At 36.9% G+C, this 19,919-nt stretch overlaps 1 protein-coding gene across 1 annotated transcript; it reads right to left on the bottom strand.

Annotated features, from left to right (window-relative positions):
- Positions 1-1,052: 1,052 nt before the first annotated feature.
- LOC127453141 (V-set and immunoglobulin domain-containing protein 10-like) lies at positions 1,053-18,778 on the bottom strand. The gene is made up of 13 exons (XM_051719324.1): positions 18,672-18,778; positions 17,530-17,694; positions 14,116-14,412; positions 12,317-12,352; positions 11,472-11,738; positions 9,420-9,665; positions 4,737-5,015; positions 3,980-4,072; positions 3,662-3,871; positions 2,686-2,790; positions 1,580-1,687; positions 1,409-1,495; positions 1,053-1,309 (listed from the first exon to the last, which is right to left on the bottom strand). Exons 3-11 carry the CDS (start codon positions 14,321-14,323, stop codon positions 1,617-1,619), a joined length of 1,515 nt encoding a protein of 504 aa, XP_051575284.1. The 5' UTR covers positions 14,324-14,412; positions 17,530-17,694; positions 18,672-18,778; the 3' UTR covers positions 1,053-1,309; positions 1,409-1,495; positions 1,580-1,616.
- Positions 18,779-19,919: the final 1,141 nt, after the last annotated feature.

Genomic DNA, 19,919 nt, shown 5'->3' with positions numbered 1-19,919 from the left:
AGAAGCTGTTTTTCAGTCTATTTTGTACGTGTTGCCACTGTTCTGAACCGCCTTCCCGATGGCAACAGCTCAAACAGTTGGTGTCCCGGATGAGTTGGATCTTTGCTGATGCTCCTAGCCTTCTTAAGGAGTCTGTTTGAGTGTAACTCATCCAGGCTTGTGAGCTCAGATCCAATGACCCGCTGTGCTGCCTTCACTACGCGTGTCACGTCCCATCGGTCAGCTGCAGTGCAGCTGGTATACCACACTGTCATGCAGTAGGAAAGAATACTCTCCATAAATACATTTAGACAGTTATTATGCCCCACCAGGGACAGAAATATACTGGACCACTGCTACAAAACATTAAAGGATGCATATCGCTCTGTCCCTAGAGCAGCTTTGGGACTCTCTGATCACTGACTGGTTCATCTTCTTCCAACCTACAGGCGTACTGCGATAAAAATTACTGAGGGTCGGCAAGTGGGCCGTTCTTAACTTTCATAGGAAAAACAGTCTTTGTTGGGCCCTCTTCACTAAAAGTGATGTATTCAGGGACCAAGTCAAATCTTGTGTGATGTAGATTCTCAGGAATTTGATACTTTCCGCCCTTCCCACCTCCTCTCCATTGATGTAGAGGGCAGAATGAGTGCATTTCCGGGTCTTCCTGAAATCTACTATGAGTTCTTTTGTTTTTGAAGTGTTAAGGACAAGATTGTTGCCAGAACACCACTCCGCTAAGTGTTTCATGGATAGAAGGAAGCTTAGAAGGAAGGAAGGAAAATTAGAAGGAAGGAAGTTTAGAGGAAATAGGAAGGGAGTTTAGAAGGAAAGATGTTTAGATGAAGGTTTGGACCAAGGAAGTTTAGAAGGAAAGAAAATTAGATGGATGGATGAAATGAAGTTTAGAAAGAAAAGAAAATTAGAAGGAAGGAAAGAAGTTTGGAAGGAAACAATTGGCTTCAATTGATAAATGACACCTCAAACATGAATTCTGTAAAAATGGGTTAACATGTAAACCCATAACTTTATTTAGAATAAATAACAGAAACATTATGTATTAGGTAAAATTACTAAATATAACTAAAATCTTACATTGGTCGGGCAAACTGTCCCGCCCTGAGCTCACATTATTGGATGAGTCAATGCTGTAACGGCCGGCCCAGTCTCCATAAACAGCTCAACTAAAAGACAGCAATTACTTTGAAGCCGCTAGTGGAATTTGCACGTCACCTTTAAATAAATGTAACTATATTGTAGGTCAGCATCATACAGTGGTGGCCATTCTCACACGGGAGTTCACAGAAGGCATTGGACCCAGTCGTTCAAACTGCACCATGTTGAAAACAATATGGGACAAAGTCAGTAAACACAGAAAAGAAGTAACGTCTCAATGATTTTAAAACAAACTTGAGTTCGGGAAAGGTACCTGTTGGAGTCTGTACTCAGGAGATTGTTTGAGTCAACCAGTTAGCAGCTTATGAGGTTTAGCCAGACCAGTCTGAGAGATAACAACCTGAAGAGAGAAAAAGGAAACTTTAGAAATGTCATATAAAGATGAATAACAGGCTCATCAATACAAAATCATGTCTTCTCTTACCTTCTCCACTGCTTTTGATACTGGATACCTGGGGTCTTCATCTGTTGAGCAACAGATTCATCGAACAGATCGTTGTAGTGGTATAAATATGGTGGACATTTTGTGGTGCTGTACGGCAAAATTAAAATCTGTTTTAATGCCTGTGTTAATGTTTTTGACAGTATTAAACTTCGCATTGAGAATTGATGATGCAATTATTGATGTTTTGACACAAAATAGAATTCCTGTATAGCTGTGCTAGTTTCATGTCTCTCGTTTCACTCTACAGTCTTTTTCTTTTCAAATAATTTCAACTCAAATCAATATTTCATGTCCATTTGTACATTTAGGGTGTTACAAGACCGTTTGCTTTGTGTTGGGGTCCTGATCGCCCTGTCAGAGTTTATTTTGTATAAAGACAGGCTAACTGTACATTTTCCCTGACCTACATATAGTATTATACAATTTAATAATGATATAAATGAGGCTTAAATAACATTTTTGAGTAGTATCTACTCTAGAAATATTCACAAATTAGCTTTTTTCTCCCTTTTTCTCCCCATACTGGAATGCCCAATTCCCAATGCGCTCTAAGTCCTCGTGGTGGCGTAGTGATTTGCCTCAATCCGGGTGGCGGAGGACGAATCTCAGTTGCCTCCGTGTCTGAGACAGTCAATCCGCACATCTTATCATATGGCTAGTTGAGCATGTTACCGCAGAGACGTAGCGCGTGTGGAGGTCCACGCTATTCTCCAAGGCATCCACGCACAACTCACTACGTGCCCCACTAAGCGCAAGAACCACACATTATAGCGACCATGAGGAGGTTACCCCATGTGATTCTACCCTCCCTAGCAACCGGGCCAATTTGGTTGCTTAGGAGACCTGGCTGGAGTCACTCAGCATTCCCTGGATTCGAACTCGCGACTCCAGGGGTGGTAGTCAGCATCAATACATTACATTATATACGTGTACAAAAAAAAAGTGCATTATTCACTGATTATGTCCATTGCCAATACCGATAATCTCAGAACGGTCAATTATCAGCTGATTAATCGGCCTGGCTGATAAATATTGCTTTATTACTTTTTTTTTTTTTTTTTAAGTGATTAGCTTATAACACTCACCACGTTTACTACAGTAAATGACACCCAGCACAATGAGGATGATGAGAATACCGCAGGGGATTCCAGCAGTAATACCAGCAATAGCAGCTCCAGTGAGCCCAACACCTTACAAACACACAGCTTTAGTACATCAATACTTTTGCATTGAACTTGTTGAGTAATAGCCTTTGTAATACTTTATAATCTTAAATGGGCCTTACTTTCATTTGTTTTACTCTTTAATTTTTTCCATGAGGCCCACCTATGATATTAGTAAAGTATTTCTGTGCCAAAAATAGTTTAAATGTAGTTTTTATGACCTTTTTCTTTTTTTGCTGCTATGCCTTCAAGACTTCTACATAAATACCCTCTTTGCATGTAAAATGAGAAACAGCTGCACTTTTACTGTCGAGATTAATCTAGATTTTAATGGCTGCATCCTTCTACAAAAGCCTCTTTACAAAGCCTGCATTACACTGTGAAATATTCATAAAACAATCTGTGCTGAAATGTGTCGCTCAAAATGTTTAAATCAGACTGAAATGATCAGGAATTTTGTTAAGAATACATTTCAGCTGCTCGTTTCTAACGCTGGGATTCTTCAGAAAGGTGCTACACACAGTCAGAAACAGCACAAGCTTTGACAAACTTTACCCCATTTTACTCTTATCATTAGTTCTTCTGGTGTTTAGGAATAATAGTATCTGTTCTTCTTCCTTCTCATTATCTCACTGTGCACGCATTGGCATGTAAATATCGGTGCACTTACATACTGTAATATTTCATGTTTCTGATGTCAGAAATCCAAGGAATTTAGAGCAAGCCATTTTTGCAGCTTAGTTTTAATAAATGCTCTTTGTGGACTGAAGAGAAAGTTTTGACTTTTTTGAAAGTAACAGTATGTTTACTCTTTTTTTTCATAAAATGGTCAAGGAAAACTTGATCCCTTATCATACGACCCCCTTAAAAGCTTTTTCAGATTTGAGATCTGTTCAACCTGGCCCAATCCTGTGTTGCTCTGACTGTTCTCCTGCAGTTCTGCCTGCTTTAGGGATGATTCTGAAGTAATATGTGGATTTTGGGTCGAGTCCAGAGATGTTTGTGGTCCTGTCAGAGGCTGACATTGTTTGGATGGTGCAGAACTCTGATGTGACATTTCGAGGTCTGAGGCTTAAGAAGCCTGGACCCTTCAACTGGATATCAAAGCCTTGAAAAGTACAATACATTCTTAATACAAGTTGGAAGGAACCACTTGGTGTTCATTATAATACTTAAAACTTGAATGAGAGCAATGTACAGTATGTATGTCCAGTACCTGTAATAACAGAGGTAGGAGGAACTTCCCATTTTAAAGTCACTTCAGTATGATCGTCAATCAGGAAAACACCTGAAGTGGATATCTGAGGGCCTTAAGTAAGAAATAAACAATAAAATCAAATGAATGTTCAGAGTCCAGTACAAATTAAGCCCAATCGACAGCATTTGCATTTTAAAAAAGCAAACACTGCAGTTACATTAACAACAACTGTTCATAGTGATCATACTGTAGCTGTCAAGCTCCAAAAAGGATAAAAAAAAAACACACCATAAAAGAAGTCCATCCATCTCATGCACTATATTTCAAGTCTTATGAAGCCATTAAATAGCTCTTGTGTGAGGAACAGACAGATATCTAAGTCGTTATTCACTGAAAGTGTCCTTATATGGAAACATTAAAAGTTCAAAACTCTCCTTGTGTTCCACAGACAGAAATAACAGCCAAGGGTGAGTAAATCTGCTTTAAAAAGCATTTAAAGGTAATTTGTTTTTTTGTTTTTTTTGTTGTTGTTGTGCTTTTGGAGCTGTGGCCTAGCGGTTAGTGCACATGCAAGTTATGGGACTTATGCACATCATGCAAGTTCATATCTGGCTTGCAACATTTTCTGAATGAATTTTCCTGTTCTCTACATCATCTGCATCAATAAAAGTGGCAACTTTTAAAACTGCAAAAACAATCCACAATTACTAACAATAAACTGATTGAGAAATAAGCGAATGGCTAGCTTAATTGAACATCATGAACCGACCCATACCGAGCAGTTTAGCATCCATGATTCTGCTGCCGAGAGGGTTGATGGCAGTGCAGGTGTAGGTGTCGAGATCTGTAGAACTGGCGTTAAAGTCCTGAATGAAGAGTTGAGCTGTAATGGTACTAATCTGGTATTTGGGCCCGTTTTCCAGTCTGTGGCCATCTTTGACCCAGTACATGACGTCTTCAGGCATGGCCTCAGTATAACAGTGGATCACAACAGTGGTCCGTTCATCTTGGCTCATGTTGGTGAAAATTACTGGTTGAAAATCTAAAGGAGCACCTGCAACATCATTTAAATAACAATTTAATGACATAAAGAAACCTAGTGAGCTGCCTTGCTGTCTTCTGCCTAAATAGGCAGCATTTTAAGGCATCATAAGCACACTTCCAATGGGAAAGATGTCCCAAAAGGTAAGTAGAATAATTATGCTGCCTTCTTAGAAACCTTGTGGACAAATTGTAATGCAGCATCTCTAGTATCCTCTGTTGATACTTTGCAAAGAAAATACTTACAGTATCAACATACTCTATAGAGTGCAACAGTCTGGTTCCAGAAGTATGTTCGTGAAAAGAGCTCTGCAACGGCCGTCTACTCCCATGACGCACTGTGAATGACGGAATTGAGTCGCTCTCCCTACACTCTCAAACTACTTATACTGTATATTTGTAGTGTATATATGAAAATATTTTGTAATAAACAGCTTAAATCTATTGTTTCTACACATACAATAAACAATTTCAAATCAATTGTTTTACACTTTTTCATCCTTTTTATTTTGTTTCCATAATTCGCAATGGTTCATGGGATGGTAGTTCATTCACTCTTTAAAATGTTAAAGTGATATTCTGGGTTCAGTACGAGTTAAGCTCTATCGACAGCATTTAATAATGTTGAATACCACAAAAACTACTTTTGACTGGTTCCTCGTTTTCTTTAAACAATAGCAAAAATTGAGGTTACAGTGAGACACTTACAATGGAAGTGAATGGCTACATTTTTGGAGGGATTAAAGACAGAAATATGAAGCTTATAATGCACTGGTTCTTGAGATAAGGGACAACACATGTCCTACATGCAAAAGTCATCTTTATGTCAATAATCAAGAAATTCATAATAAGAAAAGTTAAATATAAAGGAAATGAGTATATTCATGGCATGTATTACTCATATTTATTTAATAATTTCATTAGATTCTTTTTTTTTTTTTTTTAATGCATGTGGTTCTATACTTGGAACCACATGTAACTTAATCTGTCTTCAGCATGAGGTCACAATGTTAAAATGCAACAAATTCATAAAAATAAATATTTTACAGATCCCTACCATTCATTTGGTATCAATCAATGCATAAAGTAAACTTTAAATTATATTTTCCATAAAAAACGGTCCATCAAAGTGTCCTCACTTTGCGTCAACTCCGTCAGATTTTTTTTATAATTCTGAATAAATCAGACAATGTCATGTTCAGCTTTAACTCTGAGTACACATTTCCCACTTCCTGCTCATGGTAGATGCAACAGTAGGACACGTGGTCTGGTAAGTTCTATATTTTTTTATATTTTAAACAAACAATGTTTAAGTCTCTTAAGTCACAGTTTCAACATGTCAACTCCATCATTTCCAATATGATAATTTCTGTTAAGAATTGTGGGATAAATTTGGGCATTTTAGTTTAGGTTATAGAGGCAGTTTTTACTGAGGAAAAACATGGTTAAGATGGAAAAACATTCAGTTTTGTCAACTACGTCATGAATGTTCAGAATAGTGTGAAAACAGAAAAAAAAATTATAGAATGTATTTTATCACTTAACTCCTTTACTGAACACCATTATTAGATCATTAAAGGCTTTACACTCTTATTGGATGGATCAAGTTAAAATAGTATACATTTTAGTGTGTCAGATGGAGTTGACACAAATTACAGTAAGTAATTTAAGTTATGACGTGAATAAATGTCATTAAAAAAAAAGCAGTTTTATAAAAACCTGTTTCCTTACATGGTTTATTAGCTGAGACATTTATCTACAAATATATCAATTTCAAATTATTTTAGCATGTGTCCCTTATCTCAGTAATCAGGGAATGTTAGAAAAGCACTTATATTAATTCTTCTGTTAAAACTCGTGTATTATTTGAGCTGTAAAGTTTAATCATCGCTTTAGGGTTTACAGCGTTACATTGCCATGGAAACGAAGTTCGAAATTGCATACTACTTTACACAATAAAGGTTAGTAAGCAATTTTATTACACTAAAATCATGTTAACACGCAAATTGCTTCGTCTTGTGGCTATACTTTTGAAACTAAGAGTATTTTAACATTTACAGATTAGCCCCATTCACTTCCATTGTACTGTATATCTAAGTTCATAGTCTTGTACTCAGTACTCAGGGACTAAAAACAAAATGTTTTTAATTTTGGTTTGTTCTGAACAAAAACTGTATTTTTTTCATTCCAGTTCAGAAGTTCTCCTGTCCAAAAGGTTACCGGTTAGAACAAAATAAAAGAACGTTTAATAATGTTCTTTTTAAAGTGACAGTACGCTAAGGGGTGGGTGAAATACCAGTTGCAGTGTCTCCAGATCCTGCAAGAGAAACAAGGAACTTGGACTGGAAGAAAAACATATCAAAATAAGCCACTTGTCTCAACAAAATAAGCGAAAATAAGCAATTTTCCTGTGTGGTACATTTATCAGCATAGAAATCATAACAAGCAATCAACAGTTAAATATAATTTTAATTACAGATCTACTGCTTCTCAGTCAAAACCCTACAGCATCAAATCTGTATTAATGCATCATATCTAACAATAATTCAGTGAAGACATGGAAACAACTGAGAAATATACTTTATACATCTAATAATGTTTTCTTTGTATCTGGATTAGCCATGCATGCACAGTATACAATATGTAGTAATTATACATCGTTGTTAAAAAGGTCTTCATTCAGAGAATGTGACATCCACAACAGGCAATTGGGCAAAGAAATGTGTGATGCAGCAGTTCCCTATCTGTCACTCACTCGATGTTGTATCGATGTAGTGACACTAGGGGTCACTCTTGGGAGCCCCAAACACCTCTGCTTTTTTGAAAAAAGGCCAATGAGAATTGGCGAGTGGAATTTGCATGCAACTCCCCCGGACATACGGGTATAAAAGGAGCTGGTATGCAACCACTCATTCAGATTTTCTCTTCGGAGCCGAGCGGTTCTATTCAATGAAGCTGAATTCATCCACAAGTTCATTCACGTCATCTGCTGGATTTTACGGTGCATTTCATCGGCTTCTCCCCCTCTGCACCCGTGGTGTGCAGAGAACGCCCCTGGGCACTTTGGCAGAACAACAAAAGAGTATATTCTTAAAAAAAATATTTTCATTCTAAAAGAGCGGCACACATGGAACGTCTTTTTAAAGATGCCTTTCCGTTTGTGTGTTATTCCTGGTTGTGGTCGTTATCTCTCTGCTTCTGACGGCCACGATTGCTGTCTTACGTGTCTTGGCGCTGCCCATGCGGAGACATCGTTCGTGGATGGGTCTTGTCCTCATTGCGAGAACATGACCATGGCAACGTTGCGGTCGCAGCTTGCATTCGTAAGAAAGCAAGCCACCCCAGCAGCTCCCCGCCTTGGTCCTTCTACCTACGGGTATGAGGCCGTGCCGGTTAGCACTGGGGGTGATTTGGGGACATCAATGGGACCACCTCTGCCGGGTATCCCCCCACAGACCTCCCATTCCCCAGCACGCTCGCTTGCCCCGGTCAGGCGCTTGGACGAGGCCGCCGGCTCGTCTCAGGGCGAGTTCGACCTCTTGTTCGGAGCCCGGGAAGACGACAAATTATCGAGCGCAGCATCGGAGACCAGGCGCGTCCAGTTGGACGCAGAGGCTTCGACTGGGCTTCTTCCTTCGGGAATGGTCGCCCAGTCCCAGGGCGACAAGGAAATGACGGACATGCTTTCCCGGGCGGCCACGAATGTCGGGCTAGAGTGGAACCCTCCACTCTCCCCTGAAACCTTGCGGCTTGACGATTGGTTCTTGGGCTCGGGACACCGTTGTCACAACTCGCCCGCCGTCTCCTCCTCTAGAATCAGCAGCGCCTACGAGCCACTCACATCCCGGGTGACATCAACACTGCAGCGGATGCACTGTCACGTCAGGTTACCCTCAGGGGAGAGTGGAGATTCCACCCTCAGGTGGTCCAGCTGATTTGGAGTCGATTTGGTCGAGCACAGAATCCTCCCACTGCCTACTTTGGTATACCCTGACCGAGGCACCCCTCGGTATAGATGTGCTGGCACACAGCTGGCTCCCTGGACTACACAAATACGCGTTTCCCCCAGTAAGCCTACTTGCACAGACCCTGTGAAAGATCAGGGAGGACGAGGAGCAGATCGTCCTAGTAGCACCCTACTGGCCCACCCAGACGTGGTTCTCGGATCTCACGCTCCTTGCGCCAGTTCACATAACACAGTTCAGAAAGTTGTGGTGTTTTGTATAGGGACCCCTAGTGTCACTACATCGACACAACGTCGAGTGAGTGACAGATAGGGAACGTCATGTTTACTTTCATAACCTCCGTTCCCATTATAACTACTCAAATTTACCAAGAAATTCAAGAGAAACCAAGCAGAATTAGTAAGTAAGAGAATTGATAACATTATAAATGTTAGACACAGAGTATCACTTACGTGGAATGACACTGCACTGTGTCTGAATTAGAGGATGTTCAGCATTACAGATGATTTCCTGCCCATTTAAGCTCTGAATGGCACTTGAAGTGATATTGAAATTGCCCTCTCCAGTGCCATTAGTGCTCAGGCTGGGGAAAGACACCTGAGCTTCTGGAGTGCCACCTGGCCACACACAGAGGAACTGCAGCTCACTGTTTCCATTCACAGGGTGTAATGAGCACAATGGCTCACCACTGGGAGTCTCTGCAGTAATGGAAATGGGTTGATGAAGGAACCATTAGAATTCAAGACACAAATAACAACATTTCTATTGATTAGTTCTGATTGGATGAGCCCTGTTACAGAGATTTTACCAAGAATGGGTGTTCTTAGGCCTAAAACCCCCTTAACCATGTTTATCCAATGATTTTCCCACAAATTATTGGGTATTAGGTTACGAACAGCCCTTACATGTGGCAAAAGTATTTTACAGCTCCTTGGCAAAATCACTGTAACACGTGGTCCTTTAACACGGTGGTTCTCGACCGTTGCTACCAGGAAAAAAACGTTGCTAAATAATAAAATGCTAACCATATAATTGTGCATAGTTCGGAAAGCATACCAAATAGGCTTAGCATCTTTTAAAAGAGAGAAGAAATATTGTTTGTTGTTGAAAGCCGTGTGTCCAAAGTCCAAACATACTTGATATTTTGGCGCAAATTAATCTGTCACTTGGAAGAATCCAGTCAAATTACACACATAACATGGATGTACTGTACATCGCTCTGGATGAAAGTGTCTGTTAAATGTATAAAAGTAATGTTATGTCAACAATGTCAACTAATGCCTTCATCATCGAAAAACCATGAACAAAACTACACAAGGTAAACGAGAATAGGACCCAGACTTCATACATTAAATGACTCAAAAGTAATCCACTACAAATTACTAATTAATTACTCTCACATTGTAATCAGATTACTTTGCTAATACTCATTAACACATTCTAATCTTTGATTTTAAGGACATTTTTGTTTACTTTTGTCTAATTGTTTTATATTGGTCCTGTATTGGTTCACCACATGGTTTCCTACGTAAAAATGGATCCTGATGCAAAACTAATTGAGAGCCAATTATTTATCCAAGAGTATAGTTACACACACAACATCCAAACATGCTGATACTGCTTACTGATTCTTGAGATAAGGGACAAAACAAGTCTTACTTAAAAAAGACATCTTTATTTTTTAAAATCAAGAAAATTTGTGATAACAAAAACACTAAAAAGTTAAATCTAAAGGAAATGAGTATATTACTCAGGGCATTCATTACTCAATGCATGCTCTATTGTATACTTGGAAGCAGATGTAACTTAACCTGTCCTTAACAAGAGGTCGCAATGTCAAACTACCAAACACAGTGTTTAAAAATGCAACAAATTCATAAATATGAAAGGTAGGGATCAAACAAAACAAAGTAAACTTTAAATAATATTTTCCATAAAACAAACTGTCTATCAAAGTTGTGTCCTCACTTTGCATCAACTCCGTCAGATTTTCAGACAATTTCATGTTCAGCTTTAACTCTGAGTACCCCTTTCCCACTTCCTGCTCATGGTGGATGCAACAGTAGGACACGTGGTCTGGTAAGTTTGATATTTTCCATATTTTAAACAAACAATGTTTAAATCTCTGCAGTCACAGATTCAACATGTCAACTCTGTCATTCCCATTATGATCATTTCCCTTAGAATTGTGGAATAATTTTAGCATTTTAGTTTAGGTTATAGAGGCAGCTTTAATTGAGGAAAAAAACGAAATGGCTCCAGAGTACGACACATGGTTAAGATGGAACAATATTCAATTTTGTCTACTCCGTCATAATTTTCAGAATAGTGTGAAAACACATGGTTCGTTTGCTGAGACCTTTGTCTGCAAATATATCCATTTCAAATTAATTTAGTATTAAAAATTAAAAACATGTTTTGTCCCTTATCTCATGAATCAGTGTGCTATTCTTGGCTCTATATTCTACTTGCAAAAAAATAATATTTGCATTGCACAGTCCTACCATAAATATTTATAGTGATGTTTCTCTCGAGCTTTGCACCAGTCCTTGTGTTCATCATCGTGCAAGTGTAAATGCCAGTTTGACTTGTCTTTACACTGGTCAGATTGACGGTTCCTGTTGAAGATGTTGGAATGGACCGGCCATTGAAAAGCCATGTGGTGGAGGGAGGCGGTACACCAACACCCTCACATGAGAGGAAAACAGACTCGCCCGAAACAAAGACTGCTTTTGTGGGGCTCGCCTTTAGAATGGGCATATCTGGTCCATCTAAAGGCAGCCAAAGGAGGAAAAAAAAGACAGAGGAAATGAAATGGGTTATTGTTGGAGAAAACAAAGGCCTTTTGAAGGCATACCAAGGTAACAAGAAGCACAGGTGATTTAAACATCAACATAGACCTTTATGAATGAGAGCTCTTGAAATACGAGCTAGAGCTCCATTTTTGTGCGTACATACTGTAGATTAGACTGGGAGAATGTAACCAATAATAGAGAACATCTGAAATTAGGATGCTAGTTTCATGTCACTCATATGACTCTCTTTTGTCTCACACACTAAAATAATTTCAGCTCAAATCAAAGTTTATGTCCATTAATGTCAAATGAACAAATGTAAATATACTTACACAGCACTGTTATGTTCCTGTGACATGTCTCAGTGATAAACGGGTTTGTTAGGACTGCGGTGTAGCAGCCTGTATCATTTCTGCCGGGTTTATTTACATAGATGAAATAATGAGATCCATTTAGCAATAGGATCCCATTAAAGAACCACAGCACTTCTTTGGCCTCCCCTCACATTGAACTGAAATACAATATGAACACACCTTCACCTTCAATGGCCTCACCTGGATCAGTGTGCAGGGATACATTCTTGATGACATCTACTGAAAAAGAAAACCGAAGAGTCAAAGTGTTAAACCGATTCATGGAAATGAATCGAACTTACCAGTAATAATGGCATTATTACTACTACTTTAGTTTAAAATGTGTCTTAACGCTTTCAAGAAAGTATCATTAAAATGAGTCTTTAGGGAACTTAATGGCCCAGTAAATTTCACAATAAAATCATTGCAATATTCATTGTGATGTTGCTTAAATATATCACCAGAAAAACATCGCAAATAAATTGATAATATTCAATATGTAGCCTAAGCTACATAGTGACACTTTAATTAATTACATTAACAAACAATTATAAACATTATTTCAAGATATAACATTTAAACTTTGGTGCCTTGATCCTTATGGAGGGCCAAATTACTCAAGATTAAATAATGAAATAAATATTTAAATAATGAAATAATTATTTAAATACATAGTGAATTAATTATTTGCCTCATTAAATAAATTATGAATTATATAAATCTTTATATACATAATGAATTGATTCAATGCACCATTAAATCCTTAAATAAATATTTAAATAAATAAGTAAATACATAGTGAATGAATTAAATGCATCATTAAATCGGTACATAAAATCTTGCATGTGTTTCATATCAGCACTAGCTTTGAATCAATTTCATTTCAACAATAGCTCTCTGCCTCCATTTTCATTTAAGAGCTTGCTTTGGAATATTTTTCATTTAAGCAAGAGAATTACCGACACACCAATCAAAGCAGGTGGGTGTTATCAGCACTCCTTTGAGATTTTCTCATTGGCTCAGAATGTCAGCAGTCCAAAGTCGAGAGTACGAAACATGCAAAGTTTGATAAAGAGTGAAGAAGAAACAGAAGCTGTCATTGTCAACGTTTTGGTTAGCAACTTCATCTGCAAGAGTCAACAAGACATCTCTGATTGTACCACGCCCAGCCATAGTTGAATTGTGAGAACCAGAAGGTCCAAAGATATCGATTCTAAAGGTGACACCTACTGTCGTTGAGTGACATGCCGATAACCATAACAATGAAAATGAAAAGACACGAAGCTCATGCGTAAATGTAAAATTAACCCTAAAAAATTATTTTATATTTTTTAATTTCATTATTAATTTCATTATGAATTTAATGATATATTTAAATATTTATTTACTAATTTAATTTAGCAAGTTATTCATTCACTATATGTATTTAATGATTTATTTAATCATTTAAATATTTAATTATTTAATGATGCATTTAATTAATTCACTATGTATTTAATTATTTATTTAAATATATATTTAATGATTTAATTTTGAGTAATTTGGCCCTCCATACTCCATAGTTTATATCTTACACTTGCAAATGTATATCTTGCATTTGTAAGTGCATATCTCAGAATTGTAAGATGTAAACTCACAATTATGGGAAATACATTTTTTTTTTCCAAGGCGGAATCTGCCGTTAGTGCCACCAAACAGATTATTATTATTATTATTATTATTTTTTTATATATTACATGAACAATGAACAATTAGCACCACATTGTGAAAACACACACACTCACACTCACACACACACACACTCACACACTCACACACACACACACACACACACACACACACACACATATATATATATATATATATATATATATATATATATATATATATATATATATATAAAAATATATTCTGTGGTATCCTGTGACTCCTGTGAAAGCCCTTTACATGATTGTTTCCAACAAGTGTCCCGAACACTGCCTTTGGTCTGTCATACTCACCATAAACAAAGAGGTAAAATGTAGCACTGACTCTTCCCTCTCCGATCTTAGTCATTTCCACGGTATATGTGCCATTATAACTAAGAGACACATTTCGAAAGGTGAGGGATTCATTCTGTTTGGCTGTTAACACATTGGTGTAGTTTAAAGCAAAATCTGGAGTTGAGCTGACACCAGCGGTCCATGAGGCGACAGGAAGGCTTCCCATGAACCACGTCACCGCCGGCTGAGAGACACCACTATGAGATACTTCAAGTGTCACACTGCTTCCAACAAGAGCTTCAGCTGATACAGGACCTGTGGGTGAGATGACCAGATCACATACATTACCTACAGTATGATCGGACAAAACACAACAACAATGTAAATCCTAATATTGTTATTACTGGAAAAATCAAGTTACATCTCAGCTCTGTATTACATACAATGCAAGTGAATGGTGACCAAAACTTTGAAGCTCCAAAAAGCACATAAAGGCAGCATAAAATTATTTCATAAGACTTCAGTGGTTCAATCCATGTCTTCTGAAGCGATCCAACTGAGTTTGGATAAGAACAGACCAAAATATAACTTCTTTTTCACTATTAATCTTGACATCAGCAGTCTCATGATTACAAGCTCGATTACACTTCCTAATGCTTTCACCTACAGAGCTGAAATATTCTTCTAAAAATAAATCTTAATTTGTGTTCTGCAGAAGAAAGAAAGTCATACACATCTGGGATGGAATGAGGGTGAGTAAATGATGAGAGAATTTTCATTTTTGGGTGAACTATTCCTTTTAATTCAACATGAAATCTAAACTGCCCATATTTATTTTCTTGATGCATGCTCATGGTCTTTTTGTGCATGGTATAGTTGTAATGTATAGTTCTACTTTCATTTAATTACCTTATTTAAACAGTCAGTTCATTCTATATGAACACAAAACTAAGTGAACTTAATTACACAAGTTTTGGAGATGCCATTACGCAATTCAGCTGAGGGAGAGAGTATACTCCTTTAAATGTGTAAGTCAACTTATCAGGGTTTTCAGTGAAAAATATGCTAAATAATAACAACATAAAATATTAGACAAATTTGAATAATGTTTGGTTATTTGTAATTTAGCAGACCTTTCTCATCCAAAGCAACTTGCCGTGCAAATGCAAAATGCAGTAACTACCCATTTTGAGTTATTATTGGAACTGTCTTTTTAATACAATCAATACATTCTAGAAAAAAAAAAAAACTATTTACTAAAAAGAGCACTTGATCACTCCCAGTATCAATTCTTGCTGGTATACTTTGTCTACAGTGAAGCAAATGACAAGTCCTTTATTTAGCATCAGGTCTACGACATGTAGCACTTTACATTAAACATCTAAATCACACATTTCTAACATCAACAATCAAAAAGAAAAAGATCCCTCACCAACGGCATAGACTTGGTTTGAACATTGGGGGGGTTGAAGTGAAGCATGGGGGCTTCTTCTACATATCTTTGTATAAATATGGTATAAATATTTGGGGGGGGGGGGGGGGGGTTGTACTAACTTGTCTTGATTATTGGAGGGGTTAACGTTAACCCTCCCACCCCATCCTCCCTGAAATCTACGCCACATCCCGCACACTGCTGCTACTAGCAAGTATTCAAATTTATTTAGTAAAATGTTTAAATACCTGAGGAAAGTTGCATGACCGAAACATTGTAGCCTACTCATTAACCATTATGCGACCTTAGGGACATTTTTGTCTTTTTCATTTTTGTTTTTTCGATCATTTTGGCTTTGTTAATGCCAATGACATAAATTTTGCCAAAGTTGTGTATTTTTCAGGTAATTTTGATATTTCAACCTCAGTTCCTATAATAAATCTATAATACACTGTGTACACAAAATAGTCACACTCAGGACCTTCAGGACAAAAATGTCCCCATTGAAACCCATTAAAACTGTAATATCTGATTGCAGTGCCATTAAAGCATAAAATCATGAATTCTATGATATTATGCTTTCATTCCGGAGCCCTGGCTTCAAAACTGTAATTTTTTATATTTTCCACCAGATGACGCCATTTTTCTCATATTTAGCCTATGGAGCAAATACATGCTTTTTCCCTATTTTCAATTTGCTGTTTTATAGAGCACTGCAGGCCAATTGAATAAATGATGCAGCTAAAATTGTGTGGGTGTGTTGGTATGGATGTCAGAGTGTGTTTTGCATGTGTGTATTGAGAAATTTGTGTTTGTGTGTGTGTGTATGTAAAAAACAACAGTGGCATTATATAAACAAACTGGCATTTAAAGGGTTAAAATCATGAAAATGAATGAATATTTGGTAGTTATGATCAGGACTGATGTTGGTTAAAAAATCTAAGTCAGTGAAAGTGGAAAATAATATTAATATATAATATTTTTATGCCAGTTTTTTGACGCAGACATTTTTGTCCTCAAAGGACCTCTGAGTAACTTTGTTTTTATTGACTCACAAGGGTTCAATTGTATATTCACAAGCAGCAGCAGTGTGTCTTGTTATTTTTTCCTATGCACCTGCTGATAATATATCAGGTGTATGTCTCAGGGTTTTTTTTTTAACATACAATCAAAAATAGATCTGGGATTTGTCCTGATAATTGGGGAATGATAAAGTGAAGGCTACTAGCAAGTTATTCAATGGTATTGAAAACTCTTCTTTCTCTTCATTGCATAATTTGGAATTTTAAAAGTAAACCTATTTTATCATCGGATGTCCTGCTGATGTTTATGCAGTAAGAGTATACAGACAATTTTCATGATCACGTTCATTAAAAAAAAAAAAAAAAAAAAAAAAAGAAAAGGTATTATGAAAAAAGAAGTTCTAGCATTAATCTCTAGTTCAGATGATAACTAGGCCTACTGAAATTACATTTGATTAATCTTAATTTAATTGGACTGATCTTTCATTTACTGTCAATACAGACCTAGGGACCCTTCAAAAATCTTTAAGTTTTTAATGAAAATTCACAGAAATGTTTCTCTCATTGCAAAAAGCATTACTTTTCAGGAAAGTTTTAAGTGTTATCCAAAAATGTATTTAATGTTGCAGTAATACAACTGCCGTTAAAATAGTGACTTTTTATATTTATAAAACAGCACACAGCTATTTAACACATTCTGATCGATGCAATAAAATGTAGCCTATATAATAATAAACCAGAAACGTTATTATTATGATTTCCGTCATGTGTATTTCTTTCTTTCTTTCTTTTTTTTTAAAGACCTCTCAAATATTAGGAATATTTCTTGCTTTATTGAAGTGAGTGAATACATTTGCGACCTTCCCCCCAAAATGAGACATCTAAAATATGATTTCCCCTTACCTGTAATGAAGAACAAAATAACACAAACCAAAGCAAACTTTGTCTGCATGTCGACAAACACAAAATAAAATTCACCTGTAGGTAGGTCAGACTTTACATTTAGATGATGATTCAGAAAAAGTCATATTATTCACTCCATCTTCACAGTTATGAAGTCACTGAACTCTTGAGCTCCTTGAACTGAGTTTTTCTGAGCAGTATTTTTAAACTCCTCCTGTCAGCCACACAGGTGTGCCTCACCTGTGCAAAACCAGCCAATGAGATGAATCACTAACATTAATATGAACATATAAACGTCTATTCGGTTTCTATATACTCAGAGTTGGGTTTTTTTGTGTTTTTTCATTATAATTTTCTCTTCATAAGACGTTTATCTGTAGAGCAGTACAATGAAAACAGAATAAGCTGATGTCGACGACAAGGCGTGACTTTGCGTACAATGGGTGTAGGCCTAATAATAATAATAAATAAATAAATAAATAAATAATAATAGCTATATTTTATACATTCAATGTGTATTTTCTATTCAGTGTCTATTAAAGTTTGTAGGTATTATTTTTCAAGTTTAAATAATTGTTCAGAATACTACCGAAACGGCTCAGAACGACGATGTCACGTGATACCTGTTACTTTTCTCAGCGCTGGTCGTGACAGAGCAATCACAGTCATTTGTGATTACTGCAAACACGTTTTCAAAACTCGATTTCACAGAACTGTGCCAGCGAATTCTCATTTTTAATGTCAGGAATAATTACGTATATATATATATATATATATATATATATATATATATATATATATATATATATATATATATATATTTTACTATACTTTATACTGCGCACAAGAAAAGAACAATGTCGTGAGATTTGAATGTTCTCAGAGCCATCAAGCGCCCCCTGGAGGAAGGTTTGTTTCTGTTTTGATCCCAAATTATGCAGTTAAATTGTTTAAAATTAAAGTATAAAAGCGTTATATTTGTCAGCATCAAAATAAGCGTTTTTACGATATCCAAGGCAAAGGATAGGCATTTTTTCTTTGCGAAAAGTTGATATATCGTTTTTGGAAGTAACATTTCTAATTCTAAAACAATTATAAACAGCACTTATTTTACTATTCTTTTACATTTATTATGACTTCATATTAATCAGTAACTGCATGGAATATTTGTACTTTTAAAAATTCATTTGGCACACCACAAGACCATTTAAACTTACCTGGTGAAGGCAAAAAGGGGATCAAAAAGTGGAAAAACATTAAAAGAAATGACAATCAGTCTTCCTTGACTAAGATCCAAACCATAGAGGACCTTTGTGGGCCCTCGTCAAAGGGCCTAAGACAACATTCCCAGTTTTCCCCTCTGATGACAGCCCCACCCACAGGTGTCCAGTCTTTTAAGCTTGTTTGGTTTCCAGGAATTCACAGTTTGCAGCTAAGTTCAAAGCGCTGACATAGAAACAAAGAGTCTGAAGAATGGCTTTGAAAAGTGAAAAGACATCGAAGCAAGATGAGAAATAAAGATCCACGAGAAGAGACCCAGTCAAATTACCAGAACTAAACCTGCATGGACTCTTTATTTTCCCAGTAATCTGTGTTTACCAGTAAACCAGACTGGTGATACACGAGAACGGTCTGGACGCCTCCATGTTTTCATATCATATTCCCACACAACAGGTTAGACAAGTGTAGAAAATGAGAAATATTAACAAACAAACCAACAGACAAATAGATGTTCCCCACCACATTAGTATTTATCTATATTACTCTTTTGTAGGAACTGCAAAAATAATGATGTCCTGTTTCCAAACAGGTTTCCTGAACACACCTACCGCCCCTTTCACCCGATCCTCTATCTGTTTTTTTGTTTGTTTGTTTGAGTCTTGTGCTATCACACAGACAGGTGACTCCTTGAGACATCTATTTCAGAGACACACTCAAAAAAAATTACTCTTTGAGTTGAGTTTTCTTAAATTAAAATTAGCATGCAATTTTAACTTAAATATTTCAAGTAGAGGGAACCTAACTGAATCAAATAAACCAAACAAAATTTAACATGTCAAAATATCTCAAATTAAACTCTTTTTTGTTAGCTAGTGACAGGAAATGTTAGCATGCTAATCGCATGCTGGTGGGAAGCCCGATGGGAGAAAGGTGCCATCCGTTGTTCCTGGCAGGCTACTCTGCTTTATAGGCTCCATATGGTTCGGATTTGGGGGGGGGGGGGTTAAGGTATCTTCTGCCTGCCAGGAACAAACTGTGGCCCCTATGTGCAATGGGCGTGGGAAGCACTATGGAATGCAACGTGATCACCATTTTATGATTAGCACAGCAATTGCTCACTGGATGAAGCAATATACAGAACACTCCATATTTATTAGTCCTTAGTCTAGGCTCAAACGCCACTCTTTACCGTGATGGTAACCCCCAAAACTACATTATATACCAGAAATTCTTCTAAATCTCAA

This window comes from Myxocyprinus asiaticus, chromosome 15 (genome assembly GCF_019703515.2).
Source record: "Myxocyprinus asiaticus isolate MX2 ecotype Aquarium Trade chromosome 15, UBuf_Myxa_2, whole genome shotgun sequence".
NCBI classification, from domain to species: domain Eukaryota; kingdom Metazoa; phylum Chordata; class Actinopteri; order Cypriniformes; family Catostomidae; genus Myxocyprinus; species Myxocyprinus asiaticus.
This window is presented reverse-complemented; position numbering and strand designations above follow the sequence as displayed.